Below are 16,227 nucleotides of genomic sequence, written 5' to 3' on the forward strand. Positions count from 1 at the left end.
GATTAACTGTTATACAGCGTACTTGTGTGTGCACAGCAGGCTGTCAATCACTGCCCAAGAGAATGGAACTGCTCTCTGCACAACCCTATGAGTGGAAGCGAGCAGCTCCCAGGAGGATTTACGTTAATTTTTTTTTACGATGGCTTTCAGTAAGGTGGCCAGATAGCATTTTAGCACTATTTACTTGTAGATTTAGGGTTAATCCATTTCTGGATGTGACAGCTTCCCTTTAAAATCACATAATAGTCATTGCTTTGGCCAGCAGCCATCTTGGCCATCTCTCCCATACACAGGAGTGCTAGCTCGGGCCAATTGCTTCTATGTTCTCTATTAAAAAAACAAAAAAAAAAAACGTGTCTAGTGGTAGCTTAGTTCTGCTGGGTAATGTGATTGGCTGTCCGAAATCTGACATGCCCGATTTACCTCTTTCCTGTCTTCCAGTTGGCAGTCTTCGCCATACACAATAGAATAATGTTGACAGGCCCCGGTCGATATTAGCCTAATATATACATGGTGGTCCAAAAGTAGGTGGACAGAAAGTGTAATAAGGTTACGAAGGGGGAGATTTATCAAACAAAATCCAGTAATTTTAGATAACATTATGTGGAGTGATGAAGCTTCTTTCAAATTATCTGGCCATATTAACAGACATAATTGTATTTACTGGTATAATGAGAACATGCATTTAACATTAGAGCAACAACTAAATGAGCCTGGTGTCAATGTTTGGGGTGGTATTTCAAGTTTTGGTGTTTTAGGACCAATATCTTTTGATGGAACAGTCACAGGAGATAAGTATCTCGAAATTCTAATGAATCAAGTTGTTCCCCAGTTACAGCAACAGCCTAATTCAAATGACCTTTATTTCCAACAAGATGGGGCCCCTCCACATTATTCAAGAGTAGTCCGCGAGTATCTTGATGAAACATTTCCTAATGAATGGATTGGCCGAAGAGGCCCACTTGATTGGCCGGCACGTTCACCAGACTTTACCCCAATGGATTTTTTCTTTTGGGGAGTACTCAAGGACAAAGTTTATAGTCGAAAACCAAAAAGTGTCGGTGATTTGAAAAATTACATAAGAGATGCATTTCAAGAAATTAATACCCAAAGAGACTTGTGCAAAAAAGTTTGTCGAAGTGTAAGAGGCAGACTTCAAAGCTGTGCAAATTGTAATGGAAAACAGTTTGAGCACCTGAGTTGATAAAATTTAAGGGCTTTTGTATTATTGTTCAGAATAAAATTTAATTGTCAATGTTATGCTTGTGTTAGTAAATATAATTTTATATATAAATCAAAATAAATGTTATTATTTTCTGTCCACCTACTTTTGGACCACCCTGTATATGGGGAACTGTAGACCTAATTTTTTTTTTTCATTGCAAAGTTGATATACCTGTAATGTATTCAGTGCAATTGTTATTGTTCTCATCTACGCCCATACATTCTTGCTGTTTTTAAATTTTTTACATCTTGTGTGAAGTTTACAACTAGTCATCAGAACTTGGCAAAACTTGTCAGAGACAGTTATGCCTCAGCTTGTGTACAGCCCCTTTATCGGAATTATTATTATTATTTATTATTATTATTACTATATTATGAAACTTGCTTACAATGGCATTTCATACACTATTCTTAAAGGGAATCTGTTAATAGGATCAGCCCTCTTAAGCCATCTAAATGGACATGTAGGTCATATGCGGCTGAATAAAATTATATTTTAATATCTGTAATCCGATGTCTTATTCCAGAGAAATCCACAATTATATGCAAATGAGTTGTTAAGATCTATGGACCGGACACTGACCTACAGGAGTCTGCCTTCAAAGCTATTTTAAATGAAAAAGGGGCATTACCTGCTTGAGAGATGTAATGACTGACTCTCTCCTCTCCTAATCACACACAGCTGTGTAGTGAGATCAGAGCTACCACAGTACAGCAGAAGTGAACTTTGTCTCATTACAAACATTTGTAGCAGCAGTTGTCCTCTCCTATTGCTGGCTGCTCTCCTGAAAGCTGCGCCTGATTATAAAGGACACAGTAAAGCAGAGTTGAACCCAGTGCTGTGGAGTCAGTATAAAATGGACTGACTCGGACTCCTAAAATATATAATAAATTGTGTTCAGTAGTTCAATGCAGGATGTGCTGTAAATGTTTTCATAAGAATTTGGGAACATTATGAACTGTCCTATAAAGGTCTGTTCTGTTCCTGATCTAAGGATCTCAGCTTTTAGTTGAGATGAATCTGTGCTCCACTTTATGTACACGCTCAGTAGTGAGGCCGGGCTGTGGAGTTGGTTTGGCTTACCGATTCCACAGCCCTGGGTGAACTGTGAGGGGTACAGGGTGGTAGTAGTGGCAAGAGCTGCTGTTGTGGTATATGCTCACCCTGACCACCCACAAATAAAAGATAATGTCCATGTTGTATTGTGATTTGCATGTAGAGCACAACACTCACAATTCCTTGTTGTCTCTCTGTCTTCTTTAGGAGTCCAGTAGTTGAAGGCAAGCAATCACTGTCACAGTCTTTTATATAAAAACCAACTTTACTTAACTTTTTCTTCAGTTCAGTTATGGTCATTAATACAATCTTTTGGGACATCACAGTTACAGTTTTCATCCTCTCTTCTGTCCCTTTCTGTCCTGTCCTCAGAGTTAATGTCCCCAGTACCGCAGCTTTCCAGAACACGATCCTACTTTCCTCAGGTATGTCCCCGTCCGTTCTCCCCTCCTTGGGAGTAGTGAAGGCTGGCTCCATCAGTCCTTCTACAGGCCGTAGACCTTGGATGTTTAGGGAATTTTCCTCAGAGTTGTCCGCTTTATCGTTCCCCAAGCTGCCTAACTCTTTTCCCATCATCCGTCTGTATCTCTATTGACCTTCAACCCCCAGGGCCCTGAACTTCTCCTCAGTCTTCCTCCTGCACATACTTAAACATTACCAACAGCAGCTACAGCTCTGACTGAACTGATTCCTGACAGGAATAACCTTTGCTCCCCTCTGGTCCAAACTCCTCCCCCTTTTTAACTGGACCAATCAGCAACAGTCTCCGCTGATCGCTGGGCAAACTACTCCCTTCACCAATGAACTGCCGTATTCACCCACTAATAACGTACACTGAACTTCCTATACTCTATAGCAGTGATTCCCAAACCCCATCCTCTCGGCCCCCACAGGTCATGTTTTCAGGATCTCCTTAGTATTACCCAGGTGACTGAAGTATCATCAAGGCATCAGGAATTCTCTCACCTGTGCAATACTAAGGAGATCCTGAAAACATGACCTGTGGGGGCCGAGAGGATGGGGTTTGGGAATCACTGCTCTACACTATGCCTTATCTTCTATATACTAATAGGCCCACCACTGCCTATCAGCCCTATTGTTTATATCTATCACTAACTAAACCTTAGGCAGTGTCCTGTGCTTTTCCTATACACCATATATAAACAACAATCACAATACATTACATTAAGGCTATGTGCCCACAATGCAGAAATGCTGCGGATTTTTCCTGAGCGTTTCTGCATCTCCCTGGCAGAAAAAAACGCATGCGGATTGTACATGCGGATTGTACATGCGTTTTTCCTGCCAGGGACATGCGGATGTGAAGCGTTCTTCACTTGCATTTCCGCATGCATCACTTGGAAAGTGCTTGACAACTTGGTCACAGTATATAAATCCATGCAACCGGCATGGATTTATATAGTGTGACTGTAAAAGAATGGTAAAAAAGAAATATTATCCTTACCTTCTGATGGCCCCCGGTGTCCTTGCCTTGGCTTGCCGGCAGCTCGCGGTGGTGTGAAAGGACCTGCCATGACGTCATTTAGTCATGTGACGGGTCACGCGACCGCCGACGTCAGCGGTCGCGTGACCCGTCACATGACTAAATGATGTCACCGCAGGTCCTTTTAGTCCACCGCGAGCTGCTGGCAAGCCAGGACAAGGACACCGGGGGCCATCAGAAGGTAAGGATAATGTGTATATATATTTTTTTTTTTTTTACAGGTACTATGGTACACGGGTCTGGAGGAGAGTCTCCTATTCTCCAAACCCGGGTACCATCCGCACATTGAACCGCATGATATCCACATGTGCAGATGCGGATGTCATGCGTTCCAATGCAAGTCAATGGCGGCGAAAACGCCGCGATTCCACAAAATAATTGGTAGTGCTGCGGATTTTTCCGCATTGATAATCCGCAGCGGAAATTTCAGCAGCATGTGCACAGCACATGCGGATTATCATTGGGGAACATGGCAGACCTTCTACCAAGCGTTTTTTAAGCGTTTCTGCAGCGGAAAAAGCGCATCGTGGGAACACAGCCTAACTGTGTACATTAATGTGTCTAGAAAACAATGCAGATTTATATATTAATATAGTTGCCAAATTATAATAAAACCATACACTTGGTACAAACACTGTTTAGAGAGGGAGAGGCATATGACAGCCCCTGTCACACAACCTTGCCTCATTATAAACAAGACCAGCATATATTCCGTTGTCTTCTCACATAGCTGAGTTCTGTTGTTCCGCCCTTCCCTACACTGGCTGCCTGTGAGATGGAAGCTGAAGCCCTTGGAGAGGACAGCAGCTACAAATGTTTTTGTAGTGAGACCAACTTCACCTCTGTTGTGCTGTGTTTTGGCTCTGCGGTGTTGGTTTGGCTCTAATCTCACAGTAGAGCTTTGTATGAGAGCAAAGTGACAGTTGATACATGTCTCACGCTGGTAACGTCCCTTTTATTTAAAATAATCTCTGGAGGCAGATTCTCATTCAGGTCTGTGTCCGGCCGATAGTCCTGAACAGCTCATTTACGAGCTTATATATGAAAAACATTTCTCTGGAATAAGACATCAGATATCAAGGCTTGCTATGACCTACATGCCCATATAGATGGCTTAGGAGAGTTGTTCCTCCTGACAGATTCCCTTTAAACCACAGTATGGTGGAGAAAAGCTTACAGCTCTTAAGTTTGGTGCATCTTTGTCTGTCCGTGTGCCACAAATTGAAGCGTATACTTATGTGCAAACATAGATTTGAACCATAATGTCTTCCAGGTTCTTGTGTCAATTATAGTAAATCTTAAATTTGCTAAATCATGTCCTCCTTTCTAGTCACTATTTCTTCCTCTCGCTTGACAGGCATACTCACATAGGACTTACCCTAAGTTGACTACTTTTAGCAATAGTTGTATTTCAGTTCTAAGTAACCCTCAGTTATAACTATTGTATACGTCATTATTTCAGGCCACTCTTGAGGAATATAATGAAACCGTCACAAAAGCCAAAGAAGCTTGGAAGATTTGGGCAGACGTGAGTAACAAAAAGGAGCTCTGCTTGTTGGATACTATTATAAGGGAGATCTCTATCACCTCAGGCATTTTTTTTTTTTTTTTTTTCTGAATGGATCCACTTTTTTTGCCATGAATTGTTCCTAATACAGTGTAAGTCTTGACTAAGTTCCTGTACAGCCACAGGACAGTTGGGCCACATTCAAGCGTTCAGTATTTTACCTCACATGGTAACATGCTTTATTATACTTTCCCTCTGATTGTTCCACTCCTGGTTTTGGCTAACAAATACTGAGGTAAAATGCTGAATATAAGCACATGGCCTTAGGCCACGGCCCCATTATCAGTAGTTGGTCAGTAGTTTTTCTCAGGAGTGGGAGCCAAAACCTGGAGTGGGTGATAAATGCAGAATTGGTGACTTGTTTCTATTATACCTTTTCTCTGATTGTTCCTCACCTGGTTTTGGCTCCCACTCCTGAGAAAAAATACTGACCAAATACTGATAGTGGGGCCGTGGCCTTAGTCTCAGAATCGTGTATTGATTTGTATGTCTGCATTTCCCAAACTCCTAATTACCAGAATTAATCTCTGTGCAGATATTAAAATGACAAGAACATCTCAGCTCTGAAGCCTGTAAAACTGTTAACTTGTTTTTTTGGATCCAATCTTTTATCCCCTATCAAATGGGAAGGGCATAGCTTGTTGATTGTTTGTTTGGGGACTGAATAATAAACTCCTCAGTGAAACCCAGATTGGGGCTCCGAACCCCAAGAACGGTGCTATGCACATGTTCCCCTTCTCCCCATTCCTGATGGGGCTGCAGAGACCAGATCTCTGAATTGGTTGGTGTGGCAGTGGCTTATCTCAAAGCGATCAGAAAGTTATTAGCCTATCAAATTTATAACCTGATATTCTTTGAGGGAATAATCCTTTAGGAAAGCACTTAACTTTGTAAATTAATTGGTTTAATTTGAGGCCCATTGCACACTTAGTTCTTTGTATCTGTATTCAACTGGGAGTGCATGCGAAAAAGAGTAATGTTGGGGCTACACAAAAACACATGCTCAATATCAATTCTCAGACAAAGCGCCCAACCAAAAACATCTGTTGACTTTTCTGCGACTTGTTAAAGCACAAAAGCGAACAGATTGGAGACCAGGTACAAGCTGCTGGCAATGAAGTCTTTGGCAAGTGTTTTACGTTCGGCTTGTGACCAGTGGCAGAAAATCGAATATACGGTGGGGGAAATAATTATTTGACTCCTTACTGTTTTTGTAAGTTTGCCCACTGACCAAGTATGAACAGTCTAAAATTTTAAGGGTAGGTTAATTTTAACATTCAGAGATAGAATATCCAAAAAAGTGAGAAATAAGTATTTGATCCCCTACAAACCATTGAGTTCTGGCTCCTACAGACCAGTTAGAAGCTCCTAATCAGCTTGTTACCTGCATTAAAGACAGCTGTCTTACATAGTCACCTGTATAAAAGACTCCTGTTCACAGACTCAATTAATCAGTCAGCCTCTAACCTCTACAACATGGGCAAGACCAAAGAGCTTTCTAAGGATGTCAGGCACATGATCATAGACCTGCACAAAGCAGGAATGGGCTACAAAACCAAAAGTAAGACGCTGTGTGAGAAGGAGACAACTGTTGGTGCAATAGTAAGAAAATGGAAGAAATACGAAATGACTGTCAATCGACATCGATCTGGGGCACCATGCAAAATCTCACCTCGTGGGGTATCCTTGATCATGAGGAAGGTGAGAGACCAGCCTAAAACTACACTGGGGGAACTTGTTAATGATCTCCAGGCAGCTGGGACCACAGTCACTAAGAAAACCATTGGTAACACATTACGCCTTAAAGGTTTAAAATCCTGCAGTGCTCGCAAGGTCCCCCTGCTCAAGAAGGCACATGTGCAGGCCCGTCTGAAGTTTGCCAATGAACACCTGGATGATTCTGTGATTTATTGGGAGAAGGTGCTGTGGTCAGATGAGACAAAAATTGAGCTCTTTGGCATTAACTCAACTCGCCGTGTTTGGAGGAAGAAGCATGAGTACAACCCTAAGAACATCGTCCCAATCGTGAAGCATAGTGGGGGAAACATTATACTTTGGGGGTGCTTTTCTGCAAAGGGGACATGACGACTGCACTGTACTGAAGGGAAGATGGCTGGGGTCATGTATCGCGAGATTTTGACCAACAACCGCCTTCCCTCAGTAAGAGCATTGAAGATGGGTCGTGGCTGGCTCTTCCACCAAGACAATGACCCAAAACATACAGCCAAGGCAACAAAAGAGTGGCTAAAAAAGAAGCACAGTAAGGTCATGGAGTAGCCTAGCCAGTCTCCAGACCTTAATCCCATAGAAAACTTATGGAGGGAGTTGAAGCTCCAAGTTGCCAAGTGACAGCCTCAACATCTTAATGATTTCGAGATGATCTGCAAAGAGGAGTGGACCAAAATTCCTCCCTGACATGTGCAGACCTCATCATCAACTACAAAAAACATCTGACCACTGTGCTTGCCAACAAGGGTTTTGCCACCAAGTATTAAGTGTTGTTTGCCAGAGGGATTAAATACTTATTTCTCACTGCAAAATGCAAATAAACTTATCTAATTTATACAATGTGATTTTCTTGTCTTTTTTTGGATATTCTATCTCTCAGTGTTAAAATTAACCTACCCTTAAAATTTATAGACTGTTCATGTCTTTGTCAGTGGGCAAATTTACAAAAACAGCAAGGGATCAAATACTTATTTCCCTCACTGCATTTGTAAACATTTGTGAGGTGTCATGGTTGTAGTATTTCACAATGTGACGCCATATGAAATCATTAGTTGTGATGGACTAGGTTTATCCCTGGCCTGAATGTTTTAATCACACTTTCTCGTTGTTTTTGTTTTATCAATTATTGGCTGTAGCTTTATATAAATTCAAAATACTGTCCAGTTGTGCACCATGTAAAGCTGGGGCCAAATTCAAGTTTCTGCATACGTTAATTCTTTACAGTTTATGTATTAAATGAATCTACAATTTACAGACAGTTTCATGCTAGTCTAATATGATCGCGTTTTTACGTCTATCAATCCTGACCGAACGGATTGTTGAGGCTTTTACTTGGGGTGGTAGGAAATCTAAGATGTACTGATATTAGTGTTTTAGCTTGTTTCTACGTTGTTTTTTTTTTTCTATAATACTAACAGTTATTCTTTCTTTCTATTTTTCTAGATTCCTGCCCCTAAGCGTGGGGAAATAGTACGCCAAATTGGTGATGCGCTACGAAAGAAGATCAAAGTTTTAGGACATTTGGTACAGAAATATAATCTAAAGTACATATATGAATGACTTGACGAGGAGGAAAATTCTTGGTTATGAGGTTGTACAGACACATCCTGTATCCCAATAGTGAAAATTATCAGACTGCCAATTGTATCAGGGCTAATTTGTATGCCTAGCTGGTCTCAGTAGGAAAGCAATGGCTTTGATGATCCTGCCTATGGCCTTCATGTTGTATTAATTACGATCTAAGGATTAATATTATCCATGTCTTCAGGAACGCTGCACTATTGCTCTTTATACTGGATTTGACCCTGTAGATGCTTGTATTATGGTGTTCTTTTTAGCTTTAGTATGATTTAGGCATACTCCTTTCAAATTAGGTCCAGGTGTATACTGGTTTAGCTTTTATCCTAAGTCATATGGCAATGCTGGTTAGAGGGTCGATATTGACTTTTAGGATTGCTGCTTCCAATAGGTGGCGCTAGAGTTCAAGTCCTCCTCCTCTCTAAAGGGGCAATTTGCGTGTAGATGTATGATATTTTATTTATGACCTTAATACTGTATATCTTTAATCTTTTCTTACATGGATTTTTGACAGTATAATATTGATGACCTGTCTTTAGATGAACCATAGATATCAGATCTGACTCCTGACATCACCACCCATTAGCTGCCTAAGGGTGCTGCGGTGAATGTAGTGTCACCTATATTGTTTGCCAGGCACAGCTCCGTAGATTTGGCAGCTTTCTGGTGTCCAATCCACTTGGATGGAGCTGAGATGCATTACCTTGCGCAGCCTGTAACAAACTTGGAGCTGTTTGGATTTTAGTCCCAAAAACACTTGAGACACCAGAATAGATGTTTAAATACTGTTATCTGCTATTTCTCATGTAGACAAATATTTTTTTTTCAGGAATCCTTAGAAATGGGAAAGATTTTGGTGGAAGGTATTGGTGAGGTCCAAGAATACGTTGATATATGTGACTATGCTGTCGGCCTGTCCCGTATTATTGGTGGACCTATATTACCATCTGAAAGTAAGTGCTTCTAAGTGGCAATATATCAAAATTGCTATCATGTGCATGAGGCCATATTCTGGTACTGTTTGGTGCCCTATTCTTTTCAAGTCCAAAATGGCCGTAGCGTGGAAAGTGCTATGGTAGAGCTGAAGCAGGCTTCATAACTGCCACACTATAGCAGGAAAACTTGCTTTACTTAAATAAGTTTTTCACTACTGGACATACCCCTTTATCAATGGCCCAAGTTGCTGGATAAAGTTAAAAAAAGAAATTATACCTGTTTTCTGGACAAAAACAGTGTCCACTCGGTATTGTTCTAGCGAAAAAATGTGACTGCTGCAGCAGATCAGTGGCCAGTGAGAGATGCAGGGCTGAGATCGGAGCAGTGACTGTCGTCTGGGAGGCAAGTATAATAATATTAATTGTAATAATATATTATTACAATTAATATTATCGCTCCGTGTCCATTTACAGTTTCCTGTGCTTAAGAACAGCAGTGCAAAAAGTCGGCTGCAATACAGATTTGATCAGTGTAAAAGAACTGTTCATCTGCATTGCTCCATTGAATAACATTGGTCACTTTTTTTTTTTTTTTACGGTTGGCACTCAGACCAAAAATTTGTTCACGTCAAGTTCCACAAAGAGTGAGAATCCACTCTTTGAATTAAACCAGCGCTGCCATATTCTTTACTAAGCAATTACTGATCGGTAACTTCATTGAAACTTTTACTGATTGATTGGTAAAAGAAATGTCAGTGGTGGTTTAGTTAAAAATGCAAGATCTCGCACTTTTACACTGAGGGTGAATGGAGAGGGAACTGTGTCTTCAACTTCTGCTATAAAGTTTGGGCTTAAGCCAGCCATTAGGGGCACTTCTCAGCATTTTTTGTTAGTAAGCTTTAGATTTGGTAAAATCATCTTTTTTTTTTTAAAGCACCACTCCAGGGTTTAGTTTTCTTTTGTTTCACCGGAGTGTTGTCACTAATGTATGCTCCCTGCGTGTATTAATATGCTTACCAGGCGCCGTCGTCTTCTGTTCTCAGCACTGCTCTGGTTGTCTTCTGCAGTGTTTGCTGGGCGAGGCGGAAGTCACAACTCAATGTTAGTCTGAGAGGCAGAACGGGGCTCTCATAGACATACACTGAGAGCTTGTGACTGTTACCTTTGACTTCCGGTCAAGCAGAAGTCCCTGTCACAATATGGCGGAGTGGGACCAGACTGGTGCTGGGAACAGCTGAAGATGGCGGATGGCAAGTATATTACTAGGGATAGGGAACTTGTATTAGTGACACCACTCCAGCGCTAAGAAAAGCCCACTGGAGTGTTGCTTCAACACCTTAACGACCACTGATACGCGTGGTCATTAAGAGTTCTTATTCCCCAGCACCTCTTTTTAACAGTGCTGCGAAATAAGTGGATAGTGCCCCCCAGTAGGCGAAAATCCCGACAGTGGCATTTAGGTGGTTTAAAAGGTGGGTTAAATGAACCCATTTGTCACCATCGCATCTCTGCAATCGTAATTGTGAGTGCCGATCGTTGCCTTGTACCATAAGGTCATCTGATGGCCCCAGGGTACGGTGGCCTGTTTGTGCCTGTTAGACCAGGATCTAGCAGTAAGACATTAGACAGGTCTCGGACACTGCAGGACATGAGTACTGCAATGCATGAGACCAGTGATGAAAGTAAGAGATCTACATGTCCCACAGTGGGATTAAGGGATTAAGTGAAAATTAAAAAAAAAAAAAAAGTTACATTAAATATGTAAAAAAAAAAACGCACACATCACAAAGCCGTTTCGCCACTAAAAATGTAGCCTTTGTGTTAAAACAAAAAAAAAAAAAAGTGCACGAATTGGTATTGCTGCGTTCGGAACGACCCGATCTTTAAAACTGGCGCGTTATTTATTCCATACAGGGAAGACAATAAAAAGTAAATGAACTTGCAAAAAATTAAGCTTTTTCATCATGCTGACACACACAAAAATTGAAGCCCTAATATGGCTCATTCAGAGGGGGAAAAGTTACATCTCTCTGAATATGGTGATGTGAAAACAAATATAGTTCTTAGTGTGTAAAAGCCTAAAAAGAACCCTATAAATCTGGTATTGTTGTAAATCGCACTGACACAAAGAACAAATCAGTCTTATCGTTTTTACAGCATGGGGAACTGCGGAAAAAAATATTGTTTTTATACATATAACTGAATTGCTGGTTTTTGTTCATTCTGTGTCTGAAAAATCTGAATAAAAAGCGATCAATATATGTCATATACTCCAAAATGTAACTAAAAAAAATCTTCGTCCCGCAATCAATAAGCCCTCATTTTCACCAAAAAATAGTTGAAGCTCTCAAAATATGGTGACAAAAAATCAATTTAAAAAAAAAAAGCATTATTACTGTGTGATAGCAGCAAAACATAAAAAATAAATCTGTAATCGCTCCGACACAAAGAATAAAGCGCAAAAATAAAAAGTAAGAGCTATTCTTTTTGTTTTCTATTTGTTCATTCTACCTCCCAAAAATCAGAAAAGACTCTGCTCACGTTTATCCCGCGCTCTACGCTGAGTGCTTGCTTCTGTATTTCAGTGTAAGGCCACGACCCCACTAACAATATTTGTAAGCCAAAACCAGGAGATGGTGATAAATGTAGAAGTGGTGACGTGTTTCTATTATACTTTTCCTGTGATTGTTCCTCACCTGGTTTTGGCTTACACGTACTGAGGAAAAATACTGATAGTAGTGCCGTAGCCTAAATCTCAAAGACCGTGATTCTGGAAAACCCCCAACGGAACCACTCATTATAATGATGGAGACACTTTGGACACCATCTGTTCTCTGTTTTGGCAGTGTCCCATTATTTTAGGCGTCTTTTTAGCGCACAAGTGTGACCACAGTACTGTGCACGCCTAAAAAGATGGATACCACTGGAATAGACGTCAAACTGAGTCTAAAGTGTCTCCATTTGCCTCTTATAGTGAGTGGTTCCATCAGGCGTTTTGTCTAATTTTTGTGGGCTTTACACTGAAACCCCCGACGTAAGTGCTCAGCGTAGAACAAAAGAATGTGATCCCAGCCTTATACTGGAAGAAATCAAAAATTATGTACCCCAAAATGTACCAATAAAAACCCACTTTATTTAGCACAAAACCAGCCTCCACTAAGGTCAGTCATCTGTCACTGGAAATATAGTGGGTCCCACATTACTGGTAGAACAAAGATTCTGGAAAAGGGAACATGGCATAATGTATGGGCACTGAACTGGCATATTTGCAATTCTCCAGATTAAAGCATGGCGTGGATGTTACAAAATAGCCGTAGATTAATTGAGGTGCAATTTCTACAATGGATTCACTTTTGGGGCTCCACAAATGTTGCCCGCAAACTATTCTACCAAAAAGCGTGTGCTCAAACAGTAGTGTTGAACCACATATGGAGTGCTGCCACATTCTGTAAAAATTGCATAACAAATTCTCCTGGCCATTTTCTCCTATTATCCCTTGTGTGAATTAAAACTGTGAGGCAAAGTAACATTTTCGTGAAAACCCCTACATTTTTTTTTGTTGTTTTCACGGCACAACCTTATAAAATTTTACACACCACACCCCTAGATCAATACCTGGGGTTTAGTTTGCCAAATTGGTTCACTTGTGGGTGTTTCTGCTTTTTTGGCACCTTTTGAATGGCAAAAATTAAATGGCGCTCTTTGCATTCAGAGTTTTGCCATCTGCTCAAACAGCAGTTTTTGACCACAAGTGGGGTATCGCTGCGTTTGGGAGAAATTATTCAACAAATTAAGGGGTTAATTTTCTCCTATTACCCCTCATGTAAATTATAAACATGGTGCTAAAACAGTATTTTGGTGGGAAAAACAAAAGTTAATTTTTTTGTTTTGACATCGAAATGTTCTAAAGTTTCATGAATCACCTGTAGGTTAAAAATAATCAATACACGAATAGATGAATTCCTCGAGGGGTTTAGTTTCCAAAATGGGGTCATTTATCGGGGGTGGGGGGGGGGGGTTCTGCTGTTTTCTCATGTCAGGGGCTCTACAAGTGTCACAATCTATTCCAGACAAATGTACGCTCGCTCCAAAAATTAAATGGCACTCTTCCCCGTCTGAGCCCGTTAAATGTCCCCAAACAGTTTTGACCGCATTTTGGGTTATCGCGTTTTAAGGAGAAATTGCTTATCAAATTATGGTGTCCATTTTCTCATTTTATCCATTGTGAAAATATAAATTCAGGCTAAAACAACATTTTAGCAGCAAAAAACGTAATTTATGTTTTCACATCCACATTTTAAAAAGTTCTGTGAAGCACCTATGGGTTTAAAATGCTGAACACTCCTCTAGATGAATTTCTTGATGGGTCTGGTTTCCCTAATGGGGTCACTTGTGAGGGTTTCTTCTGTTTTGGTACCTCCAGGGGCTCTGCAAATAAGACATGGTATCTGCAATCTATTCCAGCCAAATTTACATTCTAAATACCAAATGTCGCTTCTTCTGTTCCCAGCCCTGCCGTTTGTCCAAGCAAAACATTTTGACTACAGTATTTTTTGGACTAGAAGACGCACCCCAAATTTTGGGGTGGAATATAGAAAAACTATATATTTTTATAAGATGAGGTCCATCTTATAGTCTTAATAGGTACAGTATCTTACCTGGGGGTCAGTGGAGTGAGGGTCACAGGAGGCAGGGTCCTTCAGGAATCCGGTGCTCCAGCAGCGGGGAGTTGTGGTGGAGCAGGATTGCAGGGCCCTCCGTTCCCTCCCTCTTGAACCTGGCGGCTGCAGCAGAGGAGATGCCTGGCTGGGGCCCGATGCCTGGCTGGGCCCCTGGCTGAGGGCTGGGGCCAGTGTTTGGCGATGGGGGCCTGCCTGCCTGAGGGCAGGGACCCGGGGTCTGGCTGCGTGCCGCCGAGGCCTGCCTGGGGACCGGGACCGGTGGCGGCGGCAACAGCAAAGGAGGAGGAGGTGAGGTGCTCTTTGGTGACTGGCTGGGGGCCGTGGGTGTCTGGCTGGGGTTAGACTGGATGTGGGCAGTGTCTGACTGGGGGCCGGGGCGGTGAGCCGCGCAGGTTTACGGTGTGCGCAGCTATCTTCCTGAAGCTGTGGTCTATAGGAAAATGGCCGCCCGAGCTACAAGTCAGCGCATGCGCCGGCTCTGGCGGCTATTTTCCTGTGGATCACAGCTTCAGGAAGTGATCGCGCACACTGGAAACCTGCGCCGCTCACCCCCCGACCCGCAGCCAGACACTGCCCGCATTCAGTCCAACCCGCGCTGACCCCCAGCCAGACACCCGCAGCATCTCACCTCCTCCTCCTTTGCTGCCGCCGCCTTAAAGGAGGGAGATCCCACTCCACCACCACCTCAGGTACGCAACGTTCGGACCATAAGACGCACCCCCCCATTTTCCTCCCAAATTTGGGGGGAAAAAAGTGCGTCTTATGGTCCGAAAAATGCGGTACATTTGGGGTATCGCCGTGCTCTGAAGAAAGTGGGTAACACACTGTGGGGTCCACTTTTTCGTGTTGCCTCTTTGCAAAAGCGAAAAACTTAAAGCTAAAGCAACATTTTCATGAAAAAAAAAAAGTATATATTTTCAATATGATGACCTGATATCAAATTCTTTTCAGTACCTGTGGGTTTAAAATGCTCACTATACCTTTTTGGATAAAATCCTTGAGGGGTGCAATTTCCAAAATGGGGTCAGATGTGAAGGGTTTCTGCTTTTTAGGCACCTTCGGGGCCCTGAAAACGTGACCTGGTGCCCGCAATCTATTTCAGCGAAATTTGTGTTCCAAAATTCAAATGGTGCTTCTTCCCTTCCGAGCAATGCCACTTGTCCAAATAGAGGTCTCTGACCACATGTGGGGGTATCAGCGCGCTCAGAATCAACTGGGTAACAAAGTTTAGGGTCCATTTTCTTATGATACTTATTGTAAAAATTGGGTCTTAAGCAACATTTTAGAGAAAAAAAAATAATTTGCATTCATTCCTGTGTAGCACCAGAAGGGTTTAAAAAAAACTTCCTGACCGCAGTTTTGAGGTCTTTGAGGAGTGCGTTTTTAAAATGGTATCACTTTTGGAGAGTTTCATATATATATCTATCTATCTATCTATCTATCTATCCGTTTTATATCTGAATAGGTCCCTAAAGAAACAGGTTTTGTTAATTTATTGAAAAATTGCTGGTAAATTCTTTAATAATAATAAAACAATATTCTGCAACTAGTTATTTCTATGCACTGATGGCCTTTTTCATCTTTTAATTTTAGGGCCTGGGCATGCGCTGATAGAACAGTGGAATCCTGTAGGACTGGTGGGAATTATCACTGCTTTCAATTTTCCAGTTGCTGTATATGGCTGGAACAATGCTCTGGCTCTTATCTGTGGAGACGTGTGTCTATGGTAAGAAATGACTACATGACGTCCAGGGATTTGCTTGCTCAGGCTCTGTTCACATGTCCAGTAGTTGTTTCCGTTGTGGGATGACCAAATCGGAAATATGATCCAGTACAGGATACAGTATCCATTCCTTTGAATGGGGACAGAATTGTCATAAAATGTCTTCCGTTTAACTGCAATCCAGCTTTTTTTTTTTTTTTTTTATGGCCTAGGCTAGGGTAAATGGATC

At 41.7% G+C, this 16,227-nt stretch overlaps 1 protein-coding gene across 1 annotated transcript in view; it reads left to right on the plus strand.

Annotated features, from left to right (window-relative positions):
• ALDH7A1 (aldehyde dehydrogenase 7 family member A1) overlaps positions 1 to 16,227 on the plus strand; it is a 67,454-nt gene that overhangs the window by 8,838 nt on the left and 42,389 nt on the right. Inside the window, exons 3-6 of the mRNA XM_073676703.1 lie at positions 5,248 to 5,313; positions 8,524 to 8,604; positions 9,488 to 9,611; positions 15,869 to 16,001. Coding sequence (XP_073532804.1) covers positions 5,248 to 5,313; positions 8,524 to 8,604; positions 9,488 to 9,611; positions 15,869 to 16,001 — 404 coding nt within the window. The remainder of the gene's footprint in view (positions 1 to 5,247; positions 5,314 to 8,523; positions 8,605 to 9,487; positions 9,612 to 15,868; positions 16,002 to 16,227) is intronic.

The sequence above is a fragment of the Phyllobates terribilis genome, unplaced genomic scaffold, assembly GCF_046119375.1.
Source record: "Phyllobates terribilis strain yellow unplaced genomic scaffold, ASM4611937v1 Scaffold_1__5_contigs__length_1240528914, whole genome shotgun sequence".
Lineage (NCBI taxonomy): Eukaryota > Metazoa > Chordata > Amphibia > Anura > Dendrobatidae > Phyllobates > Phyllobates terribilis.